The sequence below is a fragment of the Urocitellus parryii genome, chromosome 7 (assembly GCF_045843805.1).
Source record: "Urocitellus parryii isolate mUroPar1 chromosome 7, mUroPar1.hap1, whole genome shotgun sequence".
NCBI classification, from domain to species: domain Eukaryota; kingdom Metazoa; phylum Chordata; class Mammalia; order Rodentia; family Sciuridae; genus Urocitellus; species Urocitellus parryii.
In genome coordinates, this window is record NC_135537.1 from 178,394,027 (window position 1) to 178,408,160 (window position 14,134).

The window sequence follows — 14,134 nt, forward strand, 5'->3', positions numbered from 1 at the left end:
TGGGTGAGTGAGCCTCTGTGCAACCAGGCACCACGCTGGGAGGAGAGAAGCCTGGCCCCAGTGTCCTTCCTTCTGCCTTGACAGGGTGTGGGTCTCAGAGGCCTGCTTTGCAAGGGCTATGTTGAGGGCTAGGGCTCCAGAGAGCAGGGCCTGGCACCAGTGTCGGGACCATAGCCTGGTGGGTGCCTGCCTTCCTAGTACCTGGCCCAGGCTACAATGGTGGGGTTTTTTTTGGGGGTTCTCTCCAAAGGCCCAACCCTTTCAAGGAGTCCTGGCCTTTCTTCCCCTGCTTTCCTCTAGGCTACCTGCTCCCCTACCAAAAAAAATTACAGGTGACTCTTCTAGTCCCATGTTCCCGCTTGGTAGTTGCCCTGAGTGCAGTGAGTGGGGGCAGGTGACCTCCTGGAAGTGGTTTTGTTTGTTTACCTTTTTCCTTGGTAAAAACAGAAGTCATAGGGAGGGAAAGCCCTCAGTGAGGGGCAGCACCTCTTCTGGAGAGCATAATGGATCCTGCTTGGCAGGGGCATCCTCCACTGGCTGAGGCTGGTTGTCATCCAGTGGGGTGGTTTTTTACCCAAAGCCTCAGCTTTGGTTAACTGGGGGCTCTGGTTATTTTGGAGGCAAGTCCACAAGTTTCAGGAAGAAAGATTGCCCCTGAGACTTTTCCTCGGCAGGCATGGCCTAGGCCATGCATCTGGGGCCCCCATCGCTATCTGACCTACATTTCCGGATGAGCTAGGATGGCCTAGGGCAGTTGGGAGATGGGGACTGCCTTGAGTAGCTCAGCTGGCACCTCATGTAGGTAGGCCTTTGCTCCTCTGTCAGAGCATTGGGGCAGCTGGAGGGTACAGAGTCCCCAGGAGGGCTGGGCTGGTGTACACACAGCACAGGGGCACAGGTGCTGCGACTCCAGCCTTCTCCACAGTTAATCATTGCCAGGCCACGGCCATATATCCTGGTTACCAGTCCTGGTGCAAGACGCAGGCCAAAACTGCTGGGGGTGGGCCTGCAGTGGCGCCTATGTTTTCTCGAAGGTGCTACCAGGTGCTGGCTGAAGGGCCTGTTGTAGGGGGCGCAGCCTAAGAGTTACCAAGATGGGCTCCATCTTTCTACAGAGTTGCCCCCACACACCTGGCTGGGAAAACTCTTCTTCAGAGATCAGGTCACTGGCTGAGGTTCCTAGACCAGGGCCACTGCTGCCTGCCCTCACCCCAGGTGCCTGCACAGGGGAACTGATGTCTGGAGGGAGGGGGAGCCCTTCTCTCCATTTGTACTCCTTGCCTCCTGGGCCAGAGAGCCTGCAGCTCCAGGCTAGCAAGGGCTGGTCCAGCTTTCAAAGGTTTTCCTGAGCCTTCTCCTAGCTACGGTGCCCCAGGGGTGGAGTTCATGGGGCTGCACCGGGAGAACAATGCTGTGATGCAGATCCACTTCCTGCCTGGCCAGGTAAGGGCTGACTCAGGAAGGGGAGGGCTGAGGGCCTTCTCCCTGCCCTTATACCCTTACATCTTCCTGAAAGAGTGGTGTGTGGAGGGAGGCATGGGTCGGAGTTTGAGGCTGCTGGGAAAACATGAGACCACCTCCCTTTTCTTAGCTGGAGGCTTTCAGGCCACTCTGAGAGTAGCTGGGGGTTTTTGGTCCTGGGCTTCTTTGAAACAACTGGCCCAGCTGGGTAGGATGTCACACTCCTGTAATCCCAGCATCTCGGGAGGCTGAGGCAGGAGGATCGCAAGTTCAAAGCTTCAGCAACTTTGTGAGACTCTGACTCAAGGGAATGGGGGCAGCTGGGCATGATGGTGCTATAATCCTAGCAGCTTGAGAGGCTAAGGCAGAAGGATCACGAGTTCAAAACCAGCCTCAGCAAAAGCAAGGCACCGAGCAATTCTGTGAGACCCTGTTTCTAAACAAAACAAAATAGGGCTGGGGGTGTGGCTCAGTGGTCAAGTGCCCCTGAGTTCAATCCCCAGTACTCAAAAAAAAAAAAGGGGGGGGGGATGGGGAGTGTTGCTGGGGATGTGGCTCAGTGGTTAAGCAGCCCTGGGTTCACTCCTGTCCCCACATGCATTCCCTTCCCAGTGCCAGCTGGTCACCCTGCTAGATGACAACAGCCTGCACCTGTGGAGCCTGAAGGTCAAAGGTGGTGTGTCAGAGCTTCAGGAGGATGAGAGCTTCACCTTGCGTGGCCCCCCAGGGTATGGAGGATGGCCCCTTCCCCTCCCTGCCCAGCCTACTCCTCACACCCAGCTCTGGGGCAGGCTTGTCCTTTGAGGGCTCTGTTATCTGCATGCCAGTGCCGGGCTGCTGCGTACCCATGCTCAGGTCCTCCAGTGCAGTGGGTGGGTTCGAAGCCTCCACCTACACCCTTGCCTTGTCATGCAGGAGGGTCCCAGCCCAAGCACTCTACCATCTGTTTCCCTCCTTGGCAGAAAGTAACTAATATGGTTTTCCTGGTTGAGATGCTCTGAACCATTAAAGACCATGAGGGGCCAATCTTCCATGGGCTGTTAAGGACCCTATCCTCTGGGTCCCTCCTGCCTCCGCAGCAGCCAACTCACAGGCAGCTGTCCACATTGGCAGGGCTGCTCCCAGTGCCACACAGATCACTGTCGTCCTGCCTCATTCCTCCCGAGAGCTGCTCTACCTGGGCACCGAGAGTGGCAATGTGTTTGTGGTGCAGCTGCCAGGCTTCCGCGCCCTGGAGGACCAGACCATCAGCTCAGAGGCCGTGCTGCAGCGGTAAGCCACTGGACATGGCCTTATCCCTTTGGTCCCCAGAAATGTCTCAAGAGTTTATTTCTTCCTGGAAAGTCTTTGGGGACAGGAAGGGAAACCCTCAACTCTCTACCTATCCCCCAAATTGAGAATCTCTCACCCCTTATGTCAGCATCGTAGCCCTAACAGGGATCTTGGAAGTAACCTGTCACCTAATTTAAAGGTGAGGAAAGTGAGGCCCAAAATGCTGGTGTGAAGTTGCCAACTCAGTCCAGTGTCCTTTCCCTGAGATTGTATGTCTCAAAATCTGGGGGCTGTGCAGTAGGGTAGCTGGGACCCAAACCCTGCTCCACTGGGCCAGCTCCTGCTGTGCCTTATGTTTGGGGCACGTGCTGAGCTTCCACTGGTGCAGGTTCCATGGCTGAAAAGCCTGTAGGTTTGTTGAGGTGGCCGGTGCTCTGCTGCTCCAGGACCACATGGCAGCAGAGGGAGGCAGGCTCAAAGCGAGACCATGGAGCCTGCCTGGGCTTGCTGGGGGCTAGGTTGCTAGTGACAGAATGTTCTGCAGTCCCAGGGGACAGGGGCCCTGGTCCTAGAGGGCTCTAGGCCAGGCTTAGAGCACATAGCTGGCAGCCTGGACTCTCCACATCCCTGAGTGACACTGAAGCAGGTTCCATCTGGCCAGGGCAGGGTTGGGAGGATTCCTGCATGGGGCTGGGTCCCTCTGTGTACAAACCCCAGTGCCTTTCTCACTTAGCAGGGTAGGGCTGGGGCAGTGTGCCTGAGGTCAGGGTAGAGCAGTTTGCAGGACACCAGGAAGGCACAATTGGGGCCCAGCTTGGGTGCCATCTGTGGGCACCTTGGTGGGAGAACCTGCTCCTCAGCAAGTGACCCTCAGAGCCCAGCCCTGCCCTGCCCCCACCCCTTAGCTGATCTGAGGGGAGGCAAGGAGGGGCCTAATGCAGAGAGGCTGCCTCCAGTCTAAATCCTCCTTTGGCCTTCACTTGGACCACACTTACCAAGGCTTTTAAAGTGGCCAACTCTGGTGACTGTGACTCTGAGCATGTCACTATCCTGAGGGGAAATATGTACAAAAGACACAGGTGGGGCTAGGGCTGGGGCTCTAGGGACTGAAGGCACAGCCTCCTGCATGTGAGGCACAGGCTCTACCAATGAGCTACACATTGGTAGGTAGCTCATGGGGCTGGGTCCCTCCGTGTACAAACTCCAGTGCCTTTCTCACTTAGCAGATAGGATAGCAAATATTCTCAGCACCATAAATAAATAAATAGATAGATAGATAAATGCATTGTGTCCATCTACAACTAAATTTTTTTATATTTATTTTTTAGCTTTAGGTGGACACAGTATCTTTATTTTATATTTATGTGATGCTGAGGATCGAACCCAGTGCCTCACGCGTGCTAGGTGAGCACTCTACCACTTAGCCACAAACCCCAGCCCTACAATTAAAAATATTAAAAAAAAGAAAGAAAGAAAGAAAAAAGGAAAGACAGAGGTGTGGCAATGACCATTCCAGAAAGAAAAAAGGAAAGACAGAGGTGTGGCAATGACCATTCCAGAACTTCTTTCAGTGGTGAGAGGTGGGGTGGTTGGGCAGCCTTCAACTCTTTAAAGACATCATTTGCCTTCAGTAAGAAGACCTTGCGGCCAGGCGCATGCCTGTAATCCCAGCGGCTTGGGAGACTGAGACAAGAGAATTTCCTGAGTTCAAAGCTAGCCTCAGCAATGGCGAGGCACTAAACAACTCAATAAGACCCTGTCCCTAAATAAAATACAAAATAGAGCTGGGGATGTGGCTCAGTGGTCAAGTACCCCTAAGTTCAATCCCCAGTCCCCAAAAAAAGCCTTGAATGATGTTCAAACACGAGAGAGAACAGCCGTGTCTCATTGGATGAGGGGAAAAATAGTATGCAAAATTATGTGTATGGGGTTATTCCAGTGTTTAAGTAATAGCGTGCCTTAGGTGGCATGAAATCACATGCCAATGGGCACGATGTGGAGCACAGTCACCGGGATGTGCAGCAGCCGCAGTCCAGCCATGCAGCTTCCTTCTGTTGTTCTTCCAGATGCTTCAGTGTGTTTTCCAAGATGGTGTGATTCTTTCTTTTCTTTTTTTTTTTTTTTTTTTTTTAAGAGAGGGGGGGGAGAGAGAATTTTTAATATTTATTTTTTAGTTTTCGCGGACACAACATCTTTGTTTGTATGTGGTGCTGAGGATCGAACCCAGGCCACACACATGCCAGGCGAGCGCGCTACCGCTTGAGCCACATCCCCAGTCCCGGTGTGATTCTTTAAGAGATTTTTTTTTTTAATAAGTAATTTACCAGGACCAGGTGTAGCTCATTGGTAGAGCCTGTGCCTCACATGCAAGAGTCTGTGTCTTCAGTCCCTGGAGCATGTGTACACGTGTGCGTGCTCACACACACAAAGTAATACTTCATGTTGGAATCCACTTCAAAAATCAAAACTTTACAGATAAGTGAAAGTGACCCTTCAAGTCCCACTCCCAGTGCTAATTCTGATTCCACAGAAGCCATTGCTTACAGCATAGGGTGTGAGAAAGCTGAGAGGTTTGGTTTGGTTTGATTTGCAGTATAGGGGTGCCTTCAGGGTCCAGGCTCCCATTTGACTTCTTGGTGTTGGGTCTCGGTCTCATGTCTGCTGCCTCATGGTTCTCTGTTGGCCTCAGTATCTCCAGAGTCACGTCAGCATTCCAGATCCAGAAGAGGAAGAGAAGTCAGTTCTAGGGCTGGGCCAAGTAATATAGAGTTTTGTTGATCTTTAAAATTTCTTTCTTGGGTTGGGGATGTGGCTCAAGCGGTAGCGCGCTCGCCTGGCATGCATGCGACCCGGGTTCGACCCTCAGCACCACATACAAAGATGTTGTGTCCACTGATAACTAAAAAATAAATATTAAAAATTCTCTTTCTCTCTCTCCCCCCCTCTCTTTAAAAAAATAAAATAAAATAAAAATTCCTTTCCTGTGAAATACCACCTCCTTGTAGAAATGCCCTAAATATGACCGGATGGTTGCATGATTCTTAAGAGTGATCCTCCCTGTAGCCAGCCCCTGAGCGTCCCCACATGCCCTTCCTCATCACAGCTCCCTCTTTCTTGCTCCATCCCTCCTCCAGGTTGACTTCCAGAAATCGCTTCCTTGCCTTTCTTTATGGTTATACCACCTGTGGTGGCATTCTTGGGGTTTTATTTATTTTTTAAATCAGTGTGTCCTGGCCATCGCGATGGCACACAGGCTGCCACAGTTGCTGTGGGCTGACTGCGTGCCCTCTCCAGGTTGCCAGAAGAGGCCCGCCACCGGCGAGTGTTTGAGATGGTAGAGGCTCTGCAGGAGCACCCTCGAGACCCCAACCAGGTCCTGATTGGCTACAGCCGAGGCCTTGTTGTCATCTGGGACCTGCAGGGCAGCCGTGTACTCTGTCATTTCCTCAGTAACCAGGTAGGTGGTGCCCCGACACAGGTGGATACCTCGTGGCTCTCCCCAGCCCCCACTTGGTAGTGCAGCCGCTGGGCGGCAGGGGGGGAGGATCAGACCTTGCTAACACTGCCCCAGTCCCACCCACTGCTCTCTCTCCCTCTCCCCCTCTAAAGCAACTGGAGAATGTCACTTGGCAGCGGGATGGCCGCCTCATTGTCACTTGCCACTCTGATGGCAGCCATTGTCAGTGGCCTGTGTCCAGTCAGGCCCAGCAACCTGAGCCCCTGCGCAGCTCCATGCCTTACGGTCAGTGCCTCATGGTCTGAGGAGTCCCTTTAGTCTACTGAATTCAGACATGGGGTACCCTGTTCACAGAAGCAAAACCTGGGCCCAGAGAGACTCGGGGCTTGATCCAAAGCCACACAGACTTTGGATGCCCACTGAGGCTGTCTCTAGGAACTGCTCAATGAGACTCCCCAGCCCAGATCCACATGAGGGTTTGGGTGTGAGGTGTCCTTGCACATGAGCAATCTGTGCCGGTGGGAACCGGCATATGCTTGTTCCAGCTGACCACTTTTCTTTTAGGTCCCTTTCCTTGCAAAGCAATTACCAAAATCTTCTGGCTGACCACCAGGCAGGGGTAGGTATGGTGCTCTGTCTTCTCTGTCTCCCAGAGACTCCCTTCAGGGCTAGAGAGGCTTCAGGACTACTTGGGGAGATGGTCCTAGGGAACAACTGCAGGTGTGTCTTGGGTGCTAGGTAGGCAGGGAAGGGCAGGCTCTCCACCCATGCCTCTCAGGGGCTGCAAAATCTGTCCGTACACCTTCCTTCCACCCTCCCGGAGAGATGGTCTCAGTAAGCAGGTCACAGACCCTTCTGGTCACAGGCCTGTTTCTTCAGAAAGAACGATGCAGGAAGGCCTGAGGTAGAGGCAGGGACTCAGCTGGAGGCTGCCTATCCTGCCTGGCCCCAGGTTCTCCTGGGCTGCAGCAGTGGGCATGAGGTTGGGGTCTAGCCTTGCCCCCTCCAGTCACCTTGAGACTGGCCTACCTCCCAGCATGGGACCCCACCCCAGGCTCTGCCATAAAGGCTAGCCACTTCTCTGTGCTCTGGAAAGCCATACCACAGGCCCAGCTCCAGGCTGCCTGTGTAGTGCGGAGCCCAGCCCAGCCTTCCCCTTATACCCGCAGGTTGCCCTTCACCATCTTCCAGGGCGGCATGCCACGTGCCAGCTACGGGGACCGCCACTGCATCTCAGTGATCCACAATGGCCAGCAGGTAGCCTTCGACTTCACTTCCCGTGTCATTGACTTCACCGTCTTGGCAGAGGTGGACCCTGCAGCCGGTAGGCAAGCGTCAAGAGAGGGCAGAGGGTGAGGCGTGGGAGGTGCTGGGTAGGCACATAAATAAAGGGGAGGGTCCTACACAGGCATGCCGAAACAGCCACCCTCCTGGATCCTTCTTAGTGCTACAAAGTGTCACCAAGGCCAGTGGCATGTCACTCCATTCTCTCCCTCCCTGTGTCCTCCCAACTGCGTTCACAGCCTGGAGCTTCATCCTTACCAGGTCACACCTCCTGCCTGCCCTGAACTTTCTTTGCCCTTCCCAGGCTCTGAGGGACTTAGTCCAGTGAGAACAGATCTGCCTTGTTAGATTTACTGTCCACCAAGCTTAGGAAGAAGGTCTGGGCTGAGACACAGTGAAGCCTGCCTTCTGGGTGGGGCGGGAGGTGGCTGTGTGGGGCCAGCTCTGAGTCAGCCTCATAAATGGGTGACAGGCAAGACCAGCAAGGGCTGATGTTGACACCTGTGAGGAGGCCTCTAGGAGCTCTCCAGGAGGGTGGGCCTCCTCCACTAGTGAGTGACCCATCCAGCCCTGGTGTCCTCATCACAGAAGAGACCTAAGCCTGCTTTTCCTTTTTTCCTGGCCCCTCCTTCCTCCTCTTACTTGATGCTGAGAGCAGGGCTCCAGAGCTGCCTTCCTCAAACCAGTCAGTGCCATGTGGGGACAGAGCCTGGGATCTACTGGGCTGTGGCCTCCCCCTGCTTACCTTGGCTGACTGGATCCTCTGATCCCCAGCAGAGGATTCTCCCAAGAGAAACTCACTGAGCCGTACACTGAAAACCGATGGTGTGCTGGGCACAGTGGCGCACGCCTGTGACCCCAGCTGCTCTAGAGGCTGAGGCAGCAGGAATCATACAGTCGAGGCTGGCCTGTGACTTAATGAGATTCTATCTCAAGATCAGAAAAAAAGTGGGGGGTGGCTCAGTACCCCCTGGGTTCAATCCCAGCAATGCAAAACAAAGCAAAGCCAGGGCCTTCTAGGGCTGGCCATGCTCCTCTGATTGTCCATCTGTGTCACCAAATCGGACCCAGTGGCCTGGGTTGAGTGCATGATCAGAACTACTCCCCTGAGGCAGGTTGTGGGCACCCTGAGTCTCTTGTGCGATTCCTCTGCCATGGGCCTTTGCCGGGCAGACTTTCTTATTTAGTAAGCAGCCACCACCCGCCAGGCCCTATCCCAGGAGCAAAGTCCCTGCTCTGGTAGGGCTTACTCAAGTGTGGGGAAATAGGGAAAAAACTGATAATAACATCAGAGGCAAGAAAAAAGCAAAGCCAGGTGAGGGGGCAGGGGCAGGGAGCAGGTGACCGTGCTGATTTCGGCAGGGTGGCCAGCAAGGCCACCCCTGGAGTGAACTTAGAGGGCAAGGTAGGCCCCACAGGGACCTGGGATGAGAGACTTGAAGTCAGGAGAGCTCTTTGCTTGCTCAAGTGAGATGTGGACAGAGGGAGGGAGGTGACTCCAGACGGGGTCAATGCCAGATTGTAAAACTAGAGGCTCGGAAGGCCTTTAGGTATATTCTGAGAGAGGTGAGAGCCCAAGCAAAGGTGCCATAGTCTGGCCTCTGTTCGGAAAGGATCTGTATGGGAACTTCCCAGGGGGTGGAGGTGGGAACCAAGGGTGGGTGCTGAAGCTCAGGTTGGGATGGGGGCACAGGACATGGCTGGGTTTGGAGTGTTCCAGCAGTCAGCCTTGACCTTGGCCCAGACCCGTGAAGGACTGGGTAACAAATGATGTCCCTGCCCCCTCTCCTCAGTCCTGCGTTGTAGAGCAAGTGCAGCCATGGGCAGTGCATACACAGTGCATCATCCTACAGAAACAGGCAGTGGACCAGCCCTGGCCCTTGTGCTGTGATTTGTCAACCCCTTGTCTAGGTGGAGGTACATGGAGGAAAGATAGGATCAGGATGGGAAGGGGTGTTGGCTCGAGTCTCAGGAAGATTGGAGAAGGTACAGGGAGGAGCAGGCTTTCTTGAATGGAATCGAGTTTGAGGAGATGTTGACCAGAGACCTGGGAAAGAAGAAAGCTCTGGAGTTACCCATGCAGAGCTCTGAAAAGCCTGGGGCAGGTGAGGCTGTCCAGTAGCGCAGGGGACAACAGATGAAAGCAGCCATGAGGAAACCGCCCTGGCGCATGCTGAAGGTAGTAGGAACTCGGAGATTGGTGGAATCTAGTGAAGGAAGCTGAGTGCTGGTCAGAGAGGCAGGAGACCTGGAAGACGAGGGTAGGCGGCATGCTGCACCTGCAGAAAGGCAAAAGAGGGCCCCAGCTGGGGGAAGATGCACACCTGGTCACGTGGCAACCAAGAGGAAAGCTCCCTGCTGGGGTCAAAATCCTGATTGGAGAGAACTGGAGGGGAGCAAGTGGAGGGAGACAGGATGGGCTCTGCCAGACAGCGACACTGGGATGGTGTGCTAATGCAGGGAAGCCCTCGGAGCAGAAAATGTCCATCTGTGACAGATGTGCAGAAGCACTCAGCCAGGCCGCTGCTCTGAGCTGGCAGCAGTTTCTCCAGGTGGATAAGGTGGGAGCCCGGCAAGATCAGCCTGGCCTAGGAAGGGGGGCTCCCGGAAGCCAGTTTTCAGGACGTGTTTATTGAGTGGCAGCTGGGGTTGGGCCTGATAGAGGGTGTTGTGTGCAGTAAGGCAATGCACCATGGGCAGCTGGGATGCTAAAGGCCTGCTCGCTGCTGCTGCTGCAGGGACAGCGTCAATGAGCAGGAACCAGGGAAGAGGGCTGGACGGGCTCCGTTCCTGACAGGGACTCTACCTTTTCAGCCTTGGCTGGAGTCCAGGTTCCAGCCAGGTGTGTCCCTCCCTGTGAGCTTTGGGCCAGTTAGCTCTCCGCAGCGCAGACACAGGCAGGCTGCTTCCCCACACCTGCTGCCTCCCTGAGGTGAAAGATTTTGTTCTTGTAGCCAAGAACAAGGGCTCTCTGCACCTGCAGATTCCAGGCTCCAGCGCTGTAGCTCTTTCTGCAGGGCCAGGCTGGGGCAAACTGCTTGCTCCTGGGCCCTGACCCTTGGCCTGTACCCCAGCCTTTGATGACCCCTATGCCCTTGTGGTGCTGGCCGAAGAGGAGTTGGTGGTGATCGACCTGCAGACAGCAGGCTGGCCATCTGTCCAGCCACCCTACCTGGCCTCCCTGCACTGCTCCGCCATCACCTGCTCCCACCACGTCTCCAACATCCCTCTGAAGCTGTGGGAGCACATCATTGCCGCGGGCAGCCGGCAGAATGCTCAGTTTTCCACCATGGTAGGTCCAGCCCTGGCCCCTGCCCCTGCTCCTGCCCCAGCCCAGCCCAGCCCCACCCAGCCTTGCCCGTCTTGGGGCCAAGCAGTCCTGGACTTCTTGGTCTCTTTCTCCAGGAGTGGCCCATCAATGGTGGCACCAGCCTGGCCCCACCCCCACCCCAGAGGGACCTGCTGCTCACAGGGTAAGTGACTCTGATGCTACTTTTCCTCCTCCCAGGGGAGGGGCAAGGTGGGTGAGGGCACCGCCCTGAGGAGTGTGTGCCAGACACTGGGCACCCCAGCCGGCATCACTCTCACGGGGGACAGGTGGGCTCTGCCCACAGGCACGAGGACGGCACTGTACGGTTCTGGGATGCCTCTGGTGTCTGCTTGCGATTGCTGTACAAACTCAGCACCGCGCGGGTGTTCCTCACTGAAACGGACCCTAGCGAGAACCTCAATGCCCAGGGCGAAGACGAGTGGCCTCCACTCCGTAAGGTGAGGCCAGGAACCTGGAAGCTGGAGGTGGGGTGGGGAGGATGGGGCTGGCCCTGGCTGCTCACAGATCTCCTCTCCCTCATCAGGTGGGCTCCTTTGACCCCTACAGTGATGACCCCCGGCTGGGCATCCAGAAGATTTTCCTCTGCAAATACAGTGGCTACCTGGCTGTGGCAGGCACGGCAGGGCAGGTAGCAGGCTGGGCAGGACAGGGATTGTGGAGGAACGGTGGGGTGACTCTGGGCAGCAGGGACAGGAACCAGCCTCCGAGCACCCACCCGCAGGTGTCACCAGGAGTGCACATTCTCTGTGCTTCTCCCATGGGATGGAGGTTTCTCAATCCAATAGAGAAAGGCCCCTAGAAGGTTCTCGATCCCATAGAGGAAGGTTGGTTGTTTCCCTCTCCTCCTAAAATCAGAACAGAGGGTGGAAGCTAGGCAGAGGCTGAGCCTGGACTTGAGTCCTGATCCTTTGCTGCCCTTTGATGCTGGGGTCTTGCTGAGCATATCTGCCCCCACCCAGGTGCTCGTGCTGGAGCTGAACGACGAGGCGGCAGAGCACGCTGTGGAGGAGGTGGAGGCCGACCTGCTGCAGGACCAGGAGGGCTACCGCTGGAAGGGACATGAGCGCCTGGCTGCCCGCTCAGGGCCCGTGTACTTTGAGCCCGGCTTTCAGCCCTTTGTGTTGGTACAATGCCAGCCCCCAGCTGTGGTCACCTCCTTGGCCCTGCACTCTGAGTGGCGGCTTGTGGCCTTTGGCACCAGCCACGGCTTTGGCCTCTTTGACCACCAGCAGCGGCGGCAGGTCTTTGTCAAGTGAGTGTGATGGCTGGGGCTGGGGTCTGGGACTAAGGCCTTGGGAGGACCCTGCACCCTGGCAGCACTGATGACCTTATGTCCCCCAGGTGCACCCTCCACCCCAGTGACCAGCTAGCCCTGGAGGGCCCACTGTCCCGTGTAAAGTCCCTCAAGAAGTCCCTGCGTCAGTCATTCCGCCGGATGCGCCGCAGCAGAGTGTCTAGCCGGAAGCGGCGGCCAGCTGGCCCCCCAGGAGAGGTGAGGCCTAAGGCTGCCCTTGAGCCCTGGCCAAGCCCAGGGCAGCCATCACCTGGACCACGAGGCCCTGAATCCAGGCCACCTAGGTTCTCACCCCACTAACTGTGACTGCCAGTATGTTACACTGCTTTTGTGCCTCAGCTTCCCCAAGCACAAAAGATTGTAATGCTTACCTTGGAGGTGAGTCCCCAGCAAAAGTTAGTTGTTTTCTTATTATTCTGCCCCTTTCCCTACAATGTGCTGGGAGGCCAGGCAAGCTCCCTCCAAGCTACCTCCCACTTGTACAAGGTCTGCTTGGACATGGCTATGGCCAGCCTTCCAGCCTTTCTGGGAGGATTGGCATCGAGCAGTGCCCCTGGGGTGGGGAAACGGACCTCTCTCTCAGGACCACCCACCTCACTGCAGATGCAGGCAGCAAACACCAAGCCCGAGCGGATGGGGCTGCAGAACATGGAGTTGGCACCTGTGCAGCGCAAGATCGAAGCCCGCTCAGCTGAAGACTCCTTCACAGGCTTTGTCCGGACCCTCTACTTTGCCGACACCTACCTGAGGGACAGTGAGTGGCCTGCCTGAAGTTGGGGGGTTGAGGGACACCCCTGGCTTGAGAGCACTTGAGAGCCGCTGCCTGTCTGGGACTTCTGAAGGGTTCCCATTGTGAGCAGGGGAGATCAGAGTCCCCATCTGCCTTTTCCCTCCCTTACCTGGGTTCCCAAGTTGAGTTGCCCTGGCTTCATATCCAGGCTCCTCCGCTCTCTAGAAATAGAGCCTTGGACACATCGTTTAACCTTTCTGGCCTCAGCTTCCCTCTGTGGAATGGAGGATGCTGTCTTTTTTTCTGGAGCATCTGTGAGGGTTAAGATGACATGGTGTGGGCTGGGGATGTGGCTCAAGCAGTAGCGCGCTCGCCTGGCATGCGTGCGGCCGGGGTTCGATCTTCAGCACCACATACAAACAACGATGTGTCCGCCAAGAAATGGAAAATAAATATTAAAAAATTCAAAAAAAAAAAAAAAGATGACATGATGCCTGTTGGTACCTGATAGGCAGGTGGAAATGTCCACTATCTGGCCTTCTCCTCTGATGGGTGGGAGCATCCTCGGCCACATCACAGCTAGAGCTGAGCTGTCGTGGATTTGGGACCATCCATGTGCGGGCACCATGCAGTTGTCAGAGAGACATTCCCATCTTTTCCTGGGAGGTGGGCAGGGCCTACAGCGTGTCCATTTTGAAGAGGAGAAAACCTCTTTAAAGTTTGCTAACTGGACTTTGGAGTCACGTGGTATCTAACGATCAGGATGGGACAAAAGCCCAGCTTGCCTGTTCCTGCCCGACTCCCAGAGCCAGAGGCTAGATATGCAGACCTTTTCCTCTTGGTAGGCTCCCGCCACTGCCCTTCGCTGTGGGCTGGCACCAATGGAGGTACTGTCTATGCCTTCTCCCTGCGTGTGCCCCCGGCTGATCGGAGAATGGATGAGCCAGTGCGGGCGGAACAGGGTGAGTGCTGACCGGGGAGTACAGGGTGCTTGATCTGCCTGGGCTGGGTGAGGTGGTATCTCCAGCCTGGCCACCCACCATAGGGCCTCCTCCTCTTTTCTATAGCCAAGGAGATCCAACTGATGCACCGAGCGCCTGTTGTGGGTATCCTGGTGCTCGACGGGCACAGCATACCCCTTCCTGAGCCCCTGGAAGTGGCCCATGACCTGTCAAAAAGCCCAGACATGCAGGGAAGCCACCAGCTGCTTGTGGTGTCAGAGGAACAATTTAAGGTACCACTTGTGGCAGCAGGATCCCTCAGGAATTCCTGGGACCTCTTTGGGGCTCAGCACCTGGGCATACG

The 14,134-nt window shown here is 55.7% G+C and overlaps 1 protein-coding gene across 3 annotated transcripts in view; it reads left to right on the top strand.

Annotated features, from left to right (window-relative positions):
- Llgl2 (LLGL scribble cell polarity complex component 2) overlaps positions 1 to 14,134 on the top strand; it is a 39,284-nt gene that overhangs the window by 22,738 nt on the left and 2,412 nt on the right. For all 3 annotated transcript variants that reach the window (XM_077800594.1, XM_026404813.2, XM_077800595.1), the window contains exons 4-19: positions 1,362 to 1,443; positions 2,074 to 2,189; positions 2,575 to 2,733; positions 6,028 to 6,190; positions 6,343 to 6,475; positions 6,755 to 6,809; positions 7,360 to 7,514; positions 10,549 to 10,766; positions 10,880 to 10,947; positions 11,089 to 11,242; positions 11,329 to 11,433; positions 11,765 to 12,057; positions 12,147 to 12,297; positions 12,703 to 12,853; positions 13,675 to 13,791; positions 13,897 to 14,063. In XM_077800594.1, coding sequence (XP_077656720.1) covers positions 1,362 to 1,443; positions 2,074 to 2,189; positions 2,575 to 2,733; positions 6,028 to 6,190; positions 6,343 to 6,475; positions 6,755 to 6,809; positions 7,360 to 7,514; positions 10,549 to 10,766; positions 10,880 to 10,947; positions 11,089 to 11,242; positions 11,329 to 11,433; positions 11,765 to 12,057; positions 12,147 to 12,297; positions 12,703 to 12,853; positions 13,675 to 13,791; positions 13,897 to 14,063 — 2,287 coding nt within the window. The remainder of the gene's footprint in view (positions 1 to 1,361; positions 1,444 to 2,073; positions 2,190 to 2,574; positions 2,734 to 6,027; positions 6,191 to 6,342; positions 6,476 to 6,754; positions 6,810 to 7,359; positions 7,515 to 10,548; positions 10,767 to 10,879; positions 10,948 to 11,088; positions 11,243 to 11,328; positions 11,434 to 11,764; positions 12,058 to 12,146; positions 12,298 to 12,702; positions 12,854 to 13,674; positions 13,792 to 13,896; positions 14,064 to 14,134) is intronic.